The sequence below is a fragment of the Squalius cephalus genome (genome assembly GCF_949319135.1).
Source record: "Squalius cephalus genome assembly, chromosome: 14".
Classification (NCBI taxonomy): Eukaryota; Metazoa; Chordata; class Actinopteri; order Cypriniformes; family Leuciscidae; genus Squalius; species Squalius cephalus.
This window is the reverse complement of record NC_137135.1, coordinates 31504410-31523646: the sequence shown is the minus strand read 5'-3', so window position 1 is coordinate 31523646 and position 19237 is coordinate 31504410. Positions and strand designations below refer to the sequence as shown.

The following is a 19237-nucleotide window of genomic DNA, read 5'->3' as shown; positions in this document are numbered from 1 at the left end:
AAAAACTGTCCACGACTTTTCAGCGTTAATTTTTCACTGTGTGTCTTTAGTAAATTCTGATAGTAGCCAAAAGAGGGTTTGCGCTGGCACAAGCTGTAAGTAAATCTGACCCTAAAAGTGTTTTGAGGTCACAGTATTAGCATTGTGCAAAAAACGTGAGGAAATAAGTCTTTATTAATTGATAATCTGCCCCGTAATCATAATCTGTGTGAAAAAGAATAAACGTTGTTGGTGTTTTACTACCACAGTGTTCATTTCATCAGGAAACTGCAGTGAATAGTTTGTATTGGTATGTTTTTGGAGTTTTGCAAAAAATTTAGGTAGACATTTTTTCCATTCAGCCTAGGGTGCTTATATCTACGCAGTTCTGACGGTACATATGCCTCATCAGACTAACAATTAGCAAACAGTCATTGACTGTGGATCTTGACTCCATTCCAGATGAAAAATAGCATGAAACTTGTTGCTCACTAGTTTGAGAGCAGGTTATTAACTAGTGCTGCATGCCATCTACTGGACAGGTCAAGCAGGAGATTTAGTTGCATCCTTACCTGATAGAGTTTGGCATTGTTCCTCCACTCTCTCCATTCCCAGACAGCTCAATGTGGAATCCATTAGGGATGCTCCACTGTGCCGGCTGGCTCAAGACATTTTCCGACCTGCTTCCTGGTATAGTGGTCCGTAGTGGACTTGCAGAGCTGGCTTCATCCCTTGCCGTCTCTGTCCCCAGATCTGCCTCGCCCTCAGCCCCTTCCTGCACGGTCTCCAGCTCCAGTTCTGGAGTTTCGGGGCCCATTAGGGCCCTCTGCTGGATGAGAGGGGTGAGCGGCGCCTCGAAGCTGACGCAGCTGTCCGTCTCGTCAGTGAGCGACAGCACATCCAGAGAATCCAAACTGCTGTAGCAGGTCCCGCCTCTCAGAAGCTCAGACTCGACGATGCGCTCGAACGTGGAGCTGAAGCCGTCCTGGCTCTCTTTCGTCCTGTCGTACTCTTCCTCTCCGTCGTCCTCTTCCTCCTCCACAGCCGTGGTCTTGGCGACCTGCTCAACTATGCTCTCAAACGTAGAGCTGAAACTGTCCTGATTTCGAGTCTCTCTTTCCTCCTTTTCTTCTTCGTCCTCTACCTCAGCATCCGCTTCCTCTACGGAGAGCTCAAATGTGGAGCTGAAGGCATCTAGGTTCCCCTGTGCTAAAGACTCTTCCGGGATCCCCTCCTCGTCCTCCTGCCCTTCGCTGTCATCTTCGGTCCCGTTCTCAAACCTGCAGTGACAAAGACGCCGGTTAAAGCATTCCCAAACCTAGAAGTAAAAATCAAATCACACAGACACACCTGGCTACAGAGGTCTGGCTTTAGACGGTATACAAAGGCTCTTAGCCTAGCTGGCATGCGCGGTACATGCTCCTATCTTTATTCAGGCTGCCGTCACAGTTCTTCATCACGACTGCAGCGGAGGAGTCCCAGCAGAGGGGAGCTTCATTCAGGACAGCTCCCCTGCCACGTATGGTGCCCGAAATATCTCCCCATCCTCTTTGTAACATGCATGCCACATCATTTGTTAAGCCTGACACTGAAAAACCACACAGCTAAAATCTGTAATACACGTGTTTCACATTCAAAACATTTTGTACGACATAAGCAATGTAAAACAATGGATGTCTTGTCTTTCATGGGGTTTTAATGATCATTCGGGGTCTGTTCAGAATCCAGCCAGATTGTTTTCATTAGGATGTGTTTTGGAAGTCAATTTTATTTGTTTAGTGCTTTTGTTTTAATCACATAAGGCACATCACACAGGAAGTTGAAATGAAATTAGAAATGGAGTGACAGGAAAACGAATTTACTGAACTGCAAATCAACAATCTACTTTTGACTGTAAATGTTGCAGATATGCATTATTAAGTATGTTTACTAGTGCAGTTATAATTAAGCTACAGTCTTCATCTGTCTGTTCAAGTATAGGTGTCCAAGTAAACAGTAATATTGTGAACTATTTTTACAGTTTTCTATTTGAATAAAAATGTAATTTATTCCTGTGATGCAACAGCATTATTACTCCATTCTTCAGGGTCACATGATCATTCAGAAATCATTCTAATATGCTGATTTGATGCTGTTTTTGTGGAAACCATGATCCATATTTTTCAGGATTCTCTGTTCAATAAAAAGTAAAAAAGAACAGCATTTTTTGTACTGAAATCTTTTATAAAAATGTAAAAGTATTTACTGTCACTTTTGATCAATGCTGAATAAAATTTTGAATGGTTGTGTTATGTACATGCACTACCTCTGTCTTAAGGAGAATATGCAGACCAGCACAATTTCAGTTGGACTAAAGTGACATTACATTTTTTAAAGATGAATTATTGCTTCAGTCTGACTGAAATCAAATTTTAAAGTGCATGTAAAAGTCATTCTTATTTTACTAACCTCAGAGAACACAGGGGCTTGGCTGAGTCCTTTTCTGGGATCTGAGACGGCAGAGACTGTGTGTCTTCACCTTCACGGGCGTCCCCGTTACCGTTTTCTGTTACAGGATCCACACAGCTGCCCTCAATCTCACCGTTTCTACCTTCCTCTTCTAATGTCACTGTCTCATCCTCCTTTTCCCTCGACTGTGTATTTCGGTTATTCTCTGTTTCTCTGTCTTCTGCTTCACCTTGATGCTCCTCCTCTGTCTTTGTTCCATTACAGGGCTCCAGATCTTTAGCCTTAGAGCCGTCAGCATCCTCTTCTCCCTCAGGTGCTGGGGGTGTATCTGGAGGTGGGCTGTCTGTGCGGAGGGGGTCATGCTGCCCCTCCTGACTCATGGTGGCCTCCTCAATCACGATGTCCAGGCAGCCTGGGGTCACAAGGTCAGGGTCAGGAACAAGGAAGAGGGCCAAAGTTCACACCTATTACAGAGGAAGATAAGGCAGAGCAATGAGATGTCAGATAAAGGTGAGCCCTGAATAATAGAGGATAGTGACCTACTGAGAAAATACAGTAATGCATTATGATTATAAATAATCTTCTACATATAAACAAATGAGACAATTGTTCATGTAAGAATATAAAACTGCCCCTTCACCAGGCATGATGCAATAAATTGACATGACATTCTGTAAATTGTTTCATTTTTATTTATATGTTGTCACTCAGTGTAGACCTGCCTACTGAAGGCATTGATCCAAAATCACACCATTGTAAATATCTCCTGTCAGACAAATGTTCCAGGCTATGGACAGACAAATTGCTTGTCAGTCACACCTGGTTAGGACATGACAAATGAAAGTGGATAAATCATTTTGGCCTTAAAGGGCCCCTATAATGGATCTTTTGAAAATGACCTTTCATGTAGTGTGTAACAGCTCTAAGTGAATGAAAACATCCTGCAAAGTTTTAAATCTGAAAGTGCACCTTATATAAAGTTATTGTGAGTCGACTCTGAGTCAATGAAATGAATCGTTTTTCAAACGAGTCATACGCCATTTCGTTGTGACGTCAAGACGAAACATTAACATATTGCGCGCAGACACCAGGGAAAACTTCAACCTCATGTCGAGAAGAAGCTGTGCTCTACAATGTGAGAAAAAATGCAGTTTTTTTACACTGCCAAAGGACGAGCATGTGAAGAATCAGTGGTTAAAATTCATCTTTATCACGATTCCACAGCAGTATAATCCTAAACTTTTGCTGTGTTCCCATTTTACTTATGACTGCTTCTCAAATCTCGGAGTTCAATGCAGGATTCGCAAACCGCTTGCTCTTGAAAGATGGTGTTCAAAATACTTAGTTTTGAGTTTTATATTGTGTTGGTCTCCTGCTAACTGGTTAACTCACATTATTACTGTCTTACTGAAATACTTCTGCTAATCAGCTGTGGGCCACTATTACCTAAAACTGTCTATTAATGCAGATTGTCTGTCGTTCTCACTACTTTGAGGAAAGATTAAGCAATGGAGCAAGATTTGTTTTACCAACTTTTATGTAACAGTACATCAGTCATTCACTATGGAGCTCTTGATACAGTTTCCACATGTTCACCACAATAAATTAGAAAAATACTCGGTAAATAAATAAGTACAAGTAAAATAATCGGTTTATTGATAGACATGCACTTGTTAATGCTGATGGTGTGGAATTACAGTTGCAACATCTCATAATGTACCTCAAACTGAGTTGCGTATCACTGAGAAACGTCCTGCTCGAGTCGTCCTTGCGATTGAGGTTCGGGTTGAATGACTAGTTCTACATTTACATTTACATTTATTCATTTAGCTGACGCTTTTATCCAAAGCGACTTACAATTGCTATATATGTCAGAGGTCGCACGCCTCTGGAGCAACTAGGGGTTAAGTGTCTTGCTCAGGGACACATTGGTGTCGCACAGTGGATTCGAACCCGGGTCTCTCACACCAAAGGTATGTGTCTTATCCATTGCGCCACCACCACCCCATATCTTTCAGTGTGTTATCACAGGACTCGCGCTCGGATTGATATGGTCGCCATCATTGTTCGCTACTATGTTTAGTTTAGCCTAGTTTACGGTGTAGGAAGCCTCAAGACACGCAGAGCTGACGTTGTTATGGCAATGGGCGGTTTTGATTTTTGACCCGCGCTGCAGAGCCGTATATTTAACGGCCACGCTGTACGCGGTAGACCAATCACAACAGACTGAGACGTCTGGCCAATCAGAGCAGAGTAGTTCGCGGAAAGGAGGGATTTAGAGAGATTGATTCATCTGACGAGTCGTTTGAGAATCATTGAAAAATGTGGTAATATGCAAATTTATATTATGAGAAAATGAAACAGTTTTTTTTACCTTTGATGCATGTAAACCTGTTTTAGGAGACTCCAAAATCAACATTAGGAAACTTTAAAATAGCATAATTGGGGCACTTTAAAATAATTTGATGATAAATATAAATATTTAACTTTAATAAATATAAGTCTTTAATTGTACATTTTGAAATCTGAAACTCTAGAAGAGACCTGTGAGATTACAGGGGTCTTTTGCTCAGGAGAAAAAATCTGAGAAGCAAGAGCCTAATTTTGCTTTCTATTTAATCTCAAAGCTGTCTAGGAGAAACAACTGAGATATGAAAGAGATTTTATTTATGAATTTTCAAATGCGTCAGGCCAGCGAGTGAGACCACAGCTCGCTGCACATTATAGGTGACATTAAGCATTCTGATGACAGAAGCAGTCAGGTGGCACTGGCAAAATCTTAAAAGTTTAAACAGCGATTCAGACTCCATTATCTGCTGTCATCTTCGTGTTTTATCAGCCCCGCAGACGTGCAGACCTTAGAGAACGCATTAGCTTTGACTCAGCAAACCTCAAGCTCCACTGATGTTTCGCATGCTCACTACAGTACAACACAGACCAGAAGGATCAAACTCTCATCTACTGAGGGGGGATTTAAGGGTCAGTCTGAGTCTAATTTTAAATTCTGCTCTGATTTATAACAGCTGCTCTGGGGAATCTTCCCTAAACTCGGTGGGCGGCAGCAGCGCTGGACAGGACAGATGTTCAGTGGCACATTACGGCATGGTTAACGTCGGCATTCACCAACCCGTTTGACTTCTGTAATGTTACATACAACAGGATATTCAGTGAATACAAATGGACAAAGATTGACTTTATACATTAGATGTTAATTGCGTTTTGAAAAGAGGGCATTACATAACACAATAGCATCAGCCAAACATGGGAAGATCGGATCATTTTCTAAATTGAATCTTGTTCAGCAAAATGAACTAATCTTTATTCATGTCATTTTGTTAATTTGAGCGAAGTTCAATTAAACTATATTTTCAATAGCAAAGTCCCTGAGCACGTCCAGAGTATGATCAATCTTTGATCATACTCTAAATTTAAAAAATCATTATAATGGAGCCAAAGACAAATTATGAGAAACAAATGATTTCTCTTTCAAGCCTTTCATTAATTTGTCACGTTACACACGCACAACGACACATGAGTGTAGAAGTGGAGAAAGTTATTACATTTTGATAAAAGATTAGAATTTGCATTTGTAATAATGTGGCCAAAGGAATCTGGCATAATAGGATCAAGAATGTGTTGTTAGAAATGAAAAAGGGTCTATTTTTAAATTTGTGTTGACTGAAACTGAAACTTGTAGTTTCCCTGCCACTATGGAACCAAAAGAACTGCAAAATAATGACCAAATATTTCATACAGCGTCCCAGAACACTCCCTCCATCTCTCATTGGTCGATCAAACAAATAGCCCCGCCCAAATCTCACATCATTGGTTGAGACAATACCTCTTTTGTGCTGCTCAGAATGCTCAACGAACAGACGATTACAATATTTTTTGTAACTTCGTCAACCATTTGTAGTCTGATGCTCTTTTTCTGGGGAATCAGCATAAAAATAGTTTACTAAACTACCGTTCAAAAGTTTGGGGTTCGTAAGATTTTTTTCCCCACATTTTTGAAATAAGTCTCACTAAGGCTGTGTTTATTTGATCAAAAATACAACAAAAACTGTGATATGGTGAAATGTTATTACAATTTAAAATAACAGTTTCCCATTTTCATATATTTTTTTTAAATGTAATTTATTCCAGTGATGCAAAGCTGAATTTTCAGCATCATTACTCCAGTCTTCAGTGTCACATGATCTTTCTATAATATTCTGATTTGCTGCTTAATATTTTGAGGAAAACAAGATAAATCTTTTAATCGAAATAGAAATCCGTAACATTATAAATGTCTTTACTGTCCCGTTTGATCAATTTAATGCATCCTTGCTGAATAAATATCTGAATAAAAGGATCCCAAACTTTTGAACAATAGTGTGTATAGTTGTTTCTGCATATCAAGTTCATTAAAGGGTGATTTTAAATTCATATTCAGAGCCTTTGCTATGGGGCTCTGCTTAGTTTAATACTCATTTACCAGATGAAGCCAACTGGACAGACATACAAACACAGGCTGGAATATAAACAGCACACATGTACAGAAAATCCGTGTCTCTGGCAGAGGAACAGTCTAACAGAGTTAAATGTGAAGCTCAACCGCTTTCTTCTGCAGCTCTGACTCAGGCGGTGCCATTTAAAGCTTTCTAATGCCGAACATCCGATCGAAACAAACCGCAGTAAAACCCTAGTTTCCATTACATTAAAGCTCTATAGCCCAAACTGCCATTACATTAGGCAACAAATGAAATCTCTTTATGTCTATATTCAGTGCTGTTTGACAGAATACACACCAATTCATCTGAGCAGTTACACATTATTTCAATTGAATTAGGTCAACGGTGCATGAATTTGTGAGTAGTTTTCTACATCATTGTAATCTTTACCCCGTTATCTTTCCAAAAAGGTCTATACCCTCCTAAACGCTTGCAACATGGGGATGTAAGAACACACTGTCTGACACCACACAGAACATTTTGATGTGACATTTAGCAAAAGACGCTTTCAGAAAGTTACCTTTGACCTCTGCTCCTCATTCAAAAACATGTGGTTAATGTTTGACATTCTGCATGGGTGCTAAGTACCCAAAGTCCATCCCAGCTGCAGATGATCTTTTCACATCAAGACTCACATGCACGAGTCCATCATACACATACACAAACACACACTCATCAGGCTCAGCTGCTGTAAAGTACCCTGTTGTCACACAAACTATTCCTGAGAGCCTCAGCGATCTGTAACTGCCAGATACCCATAATTCCTACAGCAGCGGCAGCACACGCCTACCTAACTACATGACTAGTCACTCACTGGGGGTGTATGAGTGTGACGTATGTTTGTATGTGTCAATATTTGCCTATATCGCTAGTAACAACAGGGCTGACAAATACATTTTTTTTTTCTTTGCTGACCAATTGGAATGTTTTTACACACCTGCCACATGTAATTTATAAACAGTAACTGTATATAGTTTATACCGTAGGTCCTATAAATATTATTTTGGTTAATTAATATGGTTACCTTACAAATTAATAGATCTATTAAATAGATATATTAATTTGTGACAACAGTTTTAAACAAAAATGTAAAAAAGTGAAAGGCAGGTAATCAATAGATTCAAAAATGACAGCAAATTTTACTAAAGATTTCGATTTCAAATAATTTTTTTTTTTTTTAAATCTATCCACAAAAATATTTCAATTTCAATATTGATAAGAAATTTGACATATTTATTTACATATCAAAAACATTTAAAAAGCCTTAATGACCCCCAAATTTTGAAAGGTGGCTCAAAATATTTTGATTAAATGATCTTAGTGACAAATCAGCAAAAGTTAAAATAAGTTATAATATATCAATGAAAAGCGAACATTTGGATGTACAAGATTAATGAATATAAAAATTGTCTAACACAGTATTGACCCAAAAGACCAAGTAACCATTCTGCCAACCAACCCGAAATGTGCTCCCACACTTGTCCCGGGCCAACAGGCCGTCCTTATTGTTGGCATTAACAATCATGGATGTCCTCAAGTGGAAAAATATTCATAAATAAAGTAAATAATGACTTTCAGGGAGTAGAGTTAAGGGTTTGGGCATCATTATTAGCTTTATATAGAGGTCTACAGTGTGTCTCATAGTGTACACGTGTGTGTGTGTGTGTGTGTGTGTGTGTGTGTGTGTGTGTGTGTGTGTGTGTGTGTGTGTGTGTGTGTGTGTGTGTGTGTGTGTGTCTCATTGACTGAAAGACTTCCAGTACTGTCAGCAGAACAGTAGGGTCTTCAGGTCGATCAATTCTGTTTAATTACTTTAACTGGATCTGTCTGTCACCTTCACTCTTTACACACACCGGCACTCATGTGGCTACAAACACACACACAGTCACTGATAAACTTAAAGAAGGGCCTTATCTTCAAATCAACTCCTCTACTCAATCACTGCCACCCCAACAAGCCTTCAACAAGCTTTCAGAAAGATCTGCCTCCACCTTTTGGCTGTCCTGTGATATTTTGTGGTGAAATTCGCTTGTTTTATGCATGTTGGTAGCTTTTGACAGCTGCGGTACTTTAAACTCACATATTTATTGATTGGATTAAAATAAGGCACGATTTCCTCAGAGATCGTGAGTTGGACAATACGTGCCAAGAGGCAGAGGGGAGAACAGGGAGCTGAACTTTGAAAAAAAAAAAAATAATAATAATTTGATTATTGTTATTGCCATAGACCTGTTCTGACCCTTTTAAAAAATGACATTCATTGGTGTAATCTCATGTAATCAAACTCATTCATGACATGTTTTGGTTAATTAATATGGTTATCTATAATTGCCTTTCACTAGTAATTTTAAATTGTTCTGTGGTGTCACAAATTAATATATAATATATAATATATATATACATACATATATATATATATATATATAGATAGATAAAAAAAAAAAAAAAAAAAAAAAATATATATATATATATATATATATATATATATATATATATATATATATAAATATATATTAGGGGTGTAACGGATCAAATTACTCACGGGTTCGTTTGTATCATGGTTTCGGTACGATTCGGTATTTGCTATGGTCAGGAAAAAAGGACTTCTGTCAAATAAAAATAAAAGAATATAAGGACAAATAATCAAACTAAGCAAACAGCACAAATAAATAAAATAGAGCAAAGATATAAATAAATTAAACAGTGATTTTCAGGTTTTCCAGGTAGGTCTAACAGTATGAATTGAACAAAGTAATTAAATGTAAAATAACACCGTATATAATCTTCACTGATTAAATTAAATAAAGATGAATCCTTATTAAACTTATACAAAAGTGATTCAAGAGCAGAGAGTGATTTCTTTGTCATTTGCTGACTCAGTCAGGGACTCTTATAAAACCTTTTTAATTTAAAGTATATTAATATGATTCAGTGATAAAAACGCACGCACACTCAATAAGTCTAGTCCAACAATAAGAGGCATTCTCACAATTATGAGGTTTAAATGAAACACTATCCATGCAGCCAACACAGTCTGACCTATCCAATCTACCTGTCTGGGACTATTAGCACAAAAGAAAGCCAAACACACACTTCATCTCCTTCTCCATCTCTATGCAGTCTGGGTACTGGACGTCTGCATGACCCACTAACCCTCTTCAGACGCGAGATGACACCGCCGCGCGCGCAAGCACACTCTCTCTCTCTCACACACACACAAAGACTGACCATTACAAATGATCAGCACGCGGTATTTAACTCACTCGGGAGCTGCAGTGCGCTAAATATATCGATGCCGTCTACCTTACCCACATACAGCCGACTGCGTAATGCTGCCTTTCCATGCGTAACGGGCTACGGGACATCAAAATAGAGGCTTCAAGTGTAGACAGGATTTCCCCCCCTCTTTCCTGACACGTCAGGGGTCCTGTGAAGGAGACCACCAAGTAAACGAGTATGAACAACTGAGCCGTGTGTAAATGTGATTTAAATCACCTCGTTCTGTCACTTCCACTGCTGTCAAGGTCAGACGTCCTATTGTATCATGTCACCGTATCACTTACAACGTCTTCACTTAAATCATCCCAGGGATATAAATCTCATTAAACGCATCCGCTCACCAGCTCCAGGCTGACGCTTACACACACACACACACACACACACACACACACCTTTTAACAGGTAGAGAGAGAACAAGTGATCATTTAGGGCGTCTTGTGTCTCGTCTGGCACTGGGATGTCTGGTTGTCTGACGCCTATATTCCCAGTGACGAGTACATTATGATAGTTGGGTTAACAATGGATCACTAAGCATTGCAATTGCATTGCATCGTCTGACTTAAAACTGCATGCATTTAAGATGCATCATCATTTGCAACCATGCATAAAGCTGCGTATTACAAATGACTTGGGCAGATATGCACCCGTTCAAATTATCACAACTCACAACTAAATACAGGCTGTATCTAAAACATACAGTGGGTCCTTGTGTTTAAGGCATCGTGGAGTAAAACACACACACACACACACATACAGAGAGCCTGAATCGCAGCCATATTATCCCCAGCCTCCCAGTGCAGTAACCATGACAACAGGATGGCTGGGAGACACTGCGCTCTCTCAAAAGGCTTCGGCTGGTGCTTTCTTCCTTCCAAAATAGAGCCCAGAAGCTTTTCAAGAGCACCTCGTCCTCCATATAAATCAGAAGGGGTCTCTCCCTCTCTTTCTCTAGCATTTAAAAACACCCAGGCCACGCATATAACCTGAGAACACGTTGCATTTTCATAGAGAAAATAACTGCCGGCACATCAAATGAATGCAACTTAACATGCAAGCTTTACATGTGCATCAAAGAGCAAAAGCATTGACATGAGCATAAAATGCGAAACCGTTTGTGATGCACGCGATAACCCAATTATGAGCGTCCAGGTTGGATATATAAGATATAATATACTCACCGCCAAAAATGTAATACAAATCCGCACAGCAAATGAAGCAATTGTGGCAGCGCGCGCACGTCTTGTCTGTCTATATCATCCGAGCGGATCTATATGCTGTTTTTAAGGAGGAAGCTCTGCAAAAGGCTTGTTAGAACCGAGTCTGACACCTGCCGTTTCCACAGCGCACCGCTACCGACAGAACGACCGGCTGCGCGTGAGAGCCCGGCTGTGTGTGTGTGTGTGTGTGTGTGTGAGCGCGCGAGCTGCGGCTGTCTCGTGCCCCCGCGACGCGCTGTACGAGCAGCAGTTCAGACTGTTGCTCACAGACTTTACACATCAATAATACATTATACAGCACAATTCATGAGCACTGGGGGGTTTAAAGAGAATATTCAGACTCATTCGTCTTATATAAGCCATCATGTCAATTCAAAATCGATTTGACAAGAAAAAAGGAGACATTTGCATAAAATAAGGTTGGTTTCACTTCTCTAAAATTTAGGGCATTTGTGTATGAGCAGTTGATCTTACATGTTTTCACTCCCTCTTGAGAAATATTAAAATGCTTAAATTAAAATGAAATCTATTAAAAATATACATCAGTAATTTTATGATTGAGAATTATTTGTTTAATATCATCTGAATGTCTAAGAAAATTCTTGAGAAATACCGTATGTAAATAACTGCCCTAGGACTGTATGTCCCCAGTGTTGAACACCACCATTAAATTATTTTTGTTAAAATCAAATGTAAAAAAGCATCTGGTATTATATCATAACAGTCTTGTCTGTTTTCCTGACACTTGTCTCAATACAACAATTAATAATAAAACACTTGAACTAAAAATACAGTAGTTAATTTAAAATCCTGAATGTTCCTCAAATAAAATGTCTTTATTTTTAGTCAGGCAATATTTCAGACATACCTTTGAATTGGGACCTAATTCAAGAAGTTTAGGACAATCTTGAAGAAGAAAAGACACTGTAAGAAAAAATCAGTAAAAGTGGAAATGATACTGGTCATTTTCAGCCAGGACATTTTCCTTATTTTTCATAAAATATGGGAGCCATTTGGAAGTTTTTGGGACCCCTGTGTCGCAAACATTATGTACATTATAAACATTACATTATGATTTGAGTATTTTGTATATCCATCATGTGAGCTAATATGTTGAAATGGAAGTTTGCACTTTCTGAGCCAGATGTCCCTTTCTTTAATAAATATTGTTCATTTATTTTCTCAACAAATGGATGTTGTTTTTTAATTCTAATTTGCCAAAAATTCTCACCCTCTGGTCAAAATATACCTCCATTATATAGTTGATTATTGCCTGAATGTATGCCACGGTTTTATTCCATCCTGTTCACTAGTTTACGCAACATCTTTCACAAATATATGAAGATACTGGGATGTTCATAAAAAGTTTTAAATAAGCATGTAATTGGAATTTACTAACTGACTCAAACCCTTACAGTAACTGAGATACAGTCCTAGATGTGGAATTACAGTCCTATGACATTTGCATATTATGTTGTGCTTTCACTTCTCCAAAAATCAAGACGGTTGCCTATAATGGCGTTTTAAAACCCTATATTGCAATGTGTAGAAAACGTCTGATATTCTATCTGTGACACTAAGAGGGGGCAACATTGATGGTCTGCACTTGAAAAGAGTATTAATGCATCTATACATTGGATTATTTGACCTTTAATGCCCTTAAATAAGCAATAAGGTATGCAAGGCCATGCTATACTGTGAAAAAATGATGGTTAAAGTGTGTTAGGCATAATTATCTTATATATTCTTATGATAACAATAAGCCTGTATATATACTGTAATGAGCATGATTATGTGACAATGGCTATTTAGGATGACATGTCTGTGTGCAATTTCTAAGACAGAAGAAATCTTTCTAAGACAGATATTAGTGCTCGAAATATCACTAACTCAAAATCTGAGAGCTGAGACTGAGAGCTGTCAGATTTTAATAAAGCTGTATGAGATTTTCTGAATGGGCAGGTCTCTTCTGTTTGTGTTTAATTTGCATTTTGCACCAGAGCATAAAAATGAGCTGGTGAACACCCACACTGTCATCCTGATGTTCATCCAAGGAGAAACTGGAAAGGAAACCGGTATTAGAGAGAAAGACTAGAGAAAAAAAAAGAAAAACACGCCATTCACCTGGGCTAATGATACTTCAGGGACCCGAGGGTGGGTTTATGGGCTCTGCTTGTTTAGTTGAGCGAGAGAAAATGAAAATTGTGGCCTGGGATCAGGAAGACCACAACAGCAGACCCCCAGACACTGTCAATCTTAATCACTTATTCATTAGACCTCCACCCTCTTCCTCCTCCATCCCTTCATCCCATGGGATCCGGTGGAGGCAGGTTGGGGGTGGGTGGGACATCCCGGCTCGACAGCAAGAGGATTCCTGATGGAGTGTCTGTTGGGAATGTCGCAGTAAATGGGGGGATGAGAGGAGACACAATCCGAGGTGTTTTTTGGGGGGAAGAGTGAGAATGGAAGAAAGGTGTTATGGAGCTTAGATAGATAGATAGATAGATAGATAGATAGATAGATAGATAGATAGATAGATAGATAGATAGATAGATAGATAGATAGATAGATAGATAGATAGATAGATAGATAGATAGATAGATAGATAGATAGATAGATAGATAGATAGATAGATAGATAGATAGATAGATAGACAGACAGATAGATAGACAGATAGATAGACAGATAGATAGATAGATGGATGGATGGAGAGACAGACAGACAGACAGACAGATAGATAGAGATAGATAGATAGATAGATAGATAGATAGATAGATAGATAGATAGATAGATAGACAGACAGATAGATAGACAGATAGATAGACAGATAGATAGATGGATGGATGGAGAGACAGACAGACAGACAGACAGATAGATAGAGATAGATAGATATATAGATAGATAGATAGACAGACAGACAGACAGACAGATACAACAATAAAACAAATTCCACTATAAATAACTAACCTTTTTTAGGTTAGTTAATGCATTAGCTAAAAAGAACTATAAATTAACCTTTTTTACAGTTTTTATTCATCTTTATTACTAAAAATACAATTGTTTATTGTTCATGTTACTGTAGTTCACAGTGCATTAATACACAGATACAACGTTTGATTTTAAAAACGTATAAGTTATTGTTAAAATTTACAATAACTTATTGTTGTTCATTGTTAGTTCATGCTAACTAATGGTAATGGTAAAGTGTTACCATAAATAGTAAATCATTTTCATTTTTTGATGAACTATTCTCTCAAGAAAATGAAGATATAGTGGCTGGGAGGGACGGGTGGGAGGGACGGGTGGGTGGGTGGGTTCACTGATGGATGGATGACGAATGGAGAGCGTGATGGAAAGAAATGATTGATGGATGGACAGAGGGAGAAAATAGAGTGTGACGGAGATGGAGACGTGGGAAGAGGAGGGAGAGACTGGCCTCGGGGATACTTAGCAAGCGGAGACAGTAAGAGCCAGGGGACAGCATGGACTGAATCTGATTGGTCATTTGTGGGTCTTCAGTCCAGGGATGAGAATGAAAGAGACGCAGCCGGTTTCCCAGAGGCCCTTCCTGAACCCTGGTCCGCTGTTCCCAATGGGCTGTTTTCTCACCACACAATACACACTGGCTGGAGGCCAGCAGGACTGTCCAAACAGAAACACGCACGGACAGAAAGAGCCTGCGAGATAGTGGGGTGAATGTAAAGATGTCTGGGGGTGTTCAGAGAACTGGTTAGTCTAGATTGGGGAAGGGGGGAGGAGCTGTAGTGCAGGCGCAAGGCATTGTGGGTAAACTCCATGGGGACGGCCAGGTAAGGAAGACGGTTAAAAGAAGCTGAGTCAGCGAGAGAAAGGGAAAGAGGGGTAACAACATGGATAGAATGATGAATGTAGTTACAGTATGAGGCACTACGGAGTTAGAATGAATAGAGAGGGTGTTAGAAATCTGTCATCGTTTACTCACCTTCACAATGTTCTGTATGACTTTCTTTCTTCTGTGAAACATAAAAGGAGCATTAATAAGAGGTGCATTTATTTGATGGAGTAAAAAAAAAGTAATATTGTTACAATTTAAAATAACCGTTTTCTATTTGAATTTTTAAAAACGTAATTTACTCCTGTGATGTCAAAGATGAATTTTCAGCATCATTACTCCAGTCTTCAGTGTCACATGATCCTTCAGAAATCATAATTCTAATATTTGTAGTTTTCTATACATTTTATCAGGATACTTTGATGAATAGAAAGTTCAAAATGACAGCATTTAATTAAAATAGACATATTTTGTAAAATTATAAATGTAAAATATTATATATATATTCCAAGTCTTCCAAAGTCATATCTTTTCTGTGAGGAATTGTCTGATATTAAAGTAGTTATGCACAGAAAATCCACTCTGTTGAGGCTGTAAAATCAAATTTTGTGTATATTCAAACATTAGCATATATTTAAAAGGTCAATGGTTCTAGAGCTAAAGCCTATCGATTTTCAGTGAATAATGGCTTAAATCTGACATGATTTAAGTGCATACATCATCATTTAAGGTCACATTTACTGTTGCTCAGCGAAATCCAGGCGAATTGCGAATTGGTGCAATGAAAATTTTGTTATGGGTTCAAGTTTGGTAAACTTTGACAGACAAGTTTGCATGGCCGGCCAATAGCATGCCTCTTGCTTAGGCAGTGACCTCTGCATGCGTGGAGACTCGGAACTTAGTAACAAAGCAAAACTGACGTCCCACAGTGGACGAGAGGCGATCATTCTGGCGGTGTCTACTTGTATAACACTATACACTTCCATATCGTTAGCCTCATAGCATAATTGCCTAAGTCAAGTTTTTTTAAATATATCAATTATGCTATGAGGCTAACGATATTATAAAATGATCCATAAAAAAGGCTGAATAGCTCTGGATGTTTATTTTATCATCATTATTCCTGTATCATTCATCGTACTTTGTCACATGCAATCCCACTGTCTTTCGCCTTTCAGTGAGGAACTTTAAATGTGAGCCCACATTTATGGGAGATTTTGAGAAGCTGAAGGTGAACGGTTGCTGGGGTGCGCTGGCATTTTGGCTGGTTTATGGAGGGAAGGTTTTGGTTCAGCTGTGCAGTGTCAGCCCAGTGAACAGGAACAAGTCATCCCTTGACATTTGAAAAGCCTGACAAGACCATAATATCTGCAGTACTGCTGAAAATGTGTGTGTGCACATCTGAGCTTTATAGTCTAATCTAAGATCTCCAGCTAAATAAACCCATTAAAGACTTTTTCAGACCTGTAGATCATTTGCTTTGTTCCGAAACAGGGACTTTATTTGTTACAATGTTGCATTTTCATCTTGGTTCGGTTCGCTTTCACAAGGCAACATTTCAAAGCGTACCAAAATGTGTTTATGCAAGTCGCATGAGTAAAACTGTCCTCTTATTGGTCAGAGTTCACCTATTTATGTTCCTCTGCGTCATCCATCAAGATGGATTGACAAGTTGGCTCCGCGGGCTTATTGTGGCTTTATCTGTAGCTGTCGTGACAGCTCTTTGGTTCTCAACCACAAAAACTCACAGAATCAGAGACTGCTGCTTTTTATATAACACATTTCCTGTTATGAATTATGATACCACTTGGTTTGTTGATCCATTGGGTCAGATTGCTTTCTCACCTCAACCAAACCACTCCAGAGTTTGTTTTCAAATGGTCTGAGACCACCTTGTTCAGGTGGGACTGATTGTTTTGGTGCGGATCCAAGTGTTCATACATGAATCAAATATACTGAAACAAATGCTCCAAACAAGCCAGGTGTGAAAACGCACTAATTTTTTACATTAACAGGAGAAAACGTGAGTGGTGCTTATACCTGTGCAAAAGTCGCAGCTGCAATGCTGTTTAATCATCTGCTTTGAAAAGTAACAGACAAATCAAGTCACCTTTATTTATTTAGCATGTTATAGCTTAAATGTACAGCTTAAATTTCAGGCTGTAACTCAATTGATGTAGCATTTTATACAATGCAGATACAGTAATAAATAGGAAAGTACAAATCGATGCAAACCTTATCAAATATGAGACGCATTCAAATTCTGCTGTAAAGCAGCTCTGAAAAGACAATAGTGTCATCAGTCAGCTCAAGTCAGTTCAGTGTTGATTCAGTTCAGTTCAATAACTGTGTAAAATCATCAATTATTAAATGAGTTCAATTCAACTAATGAGCTTTAAATTACGTGGAGACAATAGTGTCATCATCCAGGTCAATTCAGTTCAAGTTTTTTTCTCACCCAATAGTGTCAGTGTAGTTATATTGATAATATTACTGAATATCAAATGCCTTTAAACCTAAGCAAGCCAAAGGAACCCAGAAGCCATCAGGTGATAGAAACGAAAGAAGAAAATAAAACTTGGGAAAACCAGGCTAAACTGGCTACAGGCTACACCACAAGTCAGATGTGTTGAGTGGACACCCAACACCCACATGATTTGAGCTATCATATATCTGAAAAAACCTCTAACCCTTAAAGAATGAGCAATAGTTAATAGAGCCTTGGCAAGCATTATTAAGTATGACAAATATGCTCAGCCTTCCCTTTCGTCTTAAAGGTATTTAAGGCAGTTTATTTCATTAAACACTTAATGAGTTTTGGATGAGAAATTTCGCATTTGATAGGTTTAAAATCCCTCCTTGATCTGCTGCAAATAACTGCCAGGACGTCTGATGACAGAAACGTCATACTTAAATGTCAGAGTGCTTAGCAGTAATAGAGCGAAGCGACCCAACAAAGGGCCAGAGCGTTTATCTCGCCGCCACTGCTGCAATCTCTACACTTCCATTAGGCAAATACAATACCATCTGATCACTCACTGCTCTGCTTTGTTCCATGTGATTTCCTTGTGTGTAAGAGTGTGTTCAGGACTGCACAAATGCCTTTGTGCACGTGTGCATCACCCTGACTGCTGACAGTGCTGAAACAGAAGAAAGATACAGCATCTACTGTACCTTCATGGCTTTGTGTCTGTGTGGATGTCTGCTTCTTCTGTGTTCCAGGAATCGAGCCACCGTTGCCGCCCTTTATTTGCACAACCGGGTTTGTCTGTGATTCAGATACCTGTAAAATGCAGAAATCTTATGAACAACTGCTGCCATGATCAATAGGAAATATACACCACCACAACATTCAAAAGTTAGTTTTTTTTCTTTAAAGAAATTAATACTTTAATTCAGCAAGAATGCACAAAAAATGATCAAAAGTGTCAGTAAAGACATTTAAAATGTCAGATCTTCAGATAATTGCTGTTTTTTTTTATTCTTTAAAAAAATTTGAAAAATTGTATCACAGTAAATATTAAGCAGCACAAGTGTTTTCAACATTGATAATAGTAGTAAATCACTAAATGTAAAGCAGTAAATCAGCATATTGGAATGATTTCTGAAGGATCATGTGACACTGAAGACTGGAGTAATGATGCTGAAAATTCAGCTCTGCATCACTGGAATAAATCGTATTTTAAATATATATTATACACATAGAAAACAGTTATTTTAAAATGTAATAATGTCACAATGTGTTTTTGATCAAACAAATGCATCCTTTGCAAGTGAGACTTCTTTCAAAAACATGTTCACAAATCTTAACATAACAGTAAGAGCACAATCAAGCATTTATGAATAAGGTGCATTCTATAATGAGCCTAATTTACATAGAAAGGCATGTTTGGCTCAAAAGAACAAATGGCTTAATTTAAATACAGTACAAAGCATCTATATTTTAGCTCATTTAGTGCTTAGTTCTATTACATTTAGTTCGTTTGCGGTAAAATATGTGCAAAATTGGC

The 19237-nt window shown here is 38.5% G+C and overlaps 1 protein-coding gene across 2 annotated transcripts in view; it reads right to left on the bottom strand.

Moving 5' to 3' along the window:
* psd2 (pleckstrin and Sec7 domain containing 2) overlaps positions 1 to 11759 on the bottom strand; it is a 41524-nt gene extending 29765 nt beyond the window's left edge. The window contains exons 1-3 of one of the 2 annotated variants that reach the window (XM_079891999.1): positions 11378 to 11759; positions 2428 to 2891; positions 552 to 1259 (exon numbers count right to left, since the gene is read on the bottom strand). In XM_079891999.1, the coding sequence (XP_079748125.1) occupies positions 552 to 1259; positions 2428 to 2807 (1088 nt within the window). In that variant the 5' untranslated portion in view covers positions 2808 to 2891; positions 11378 to 11759. Of the gene's footprint in view, positions 1 to 551; positions 1260 to 2427; positions 2892 to 7440; positions 7644 to 11377 lie in introns of those variants that run through there. The other variant, XM_079892000.1, reaches the window with a different exon arrangement.
* Positions 11760 to 19237: the final 7478 nt, after the last annotated feature.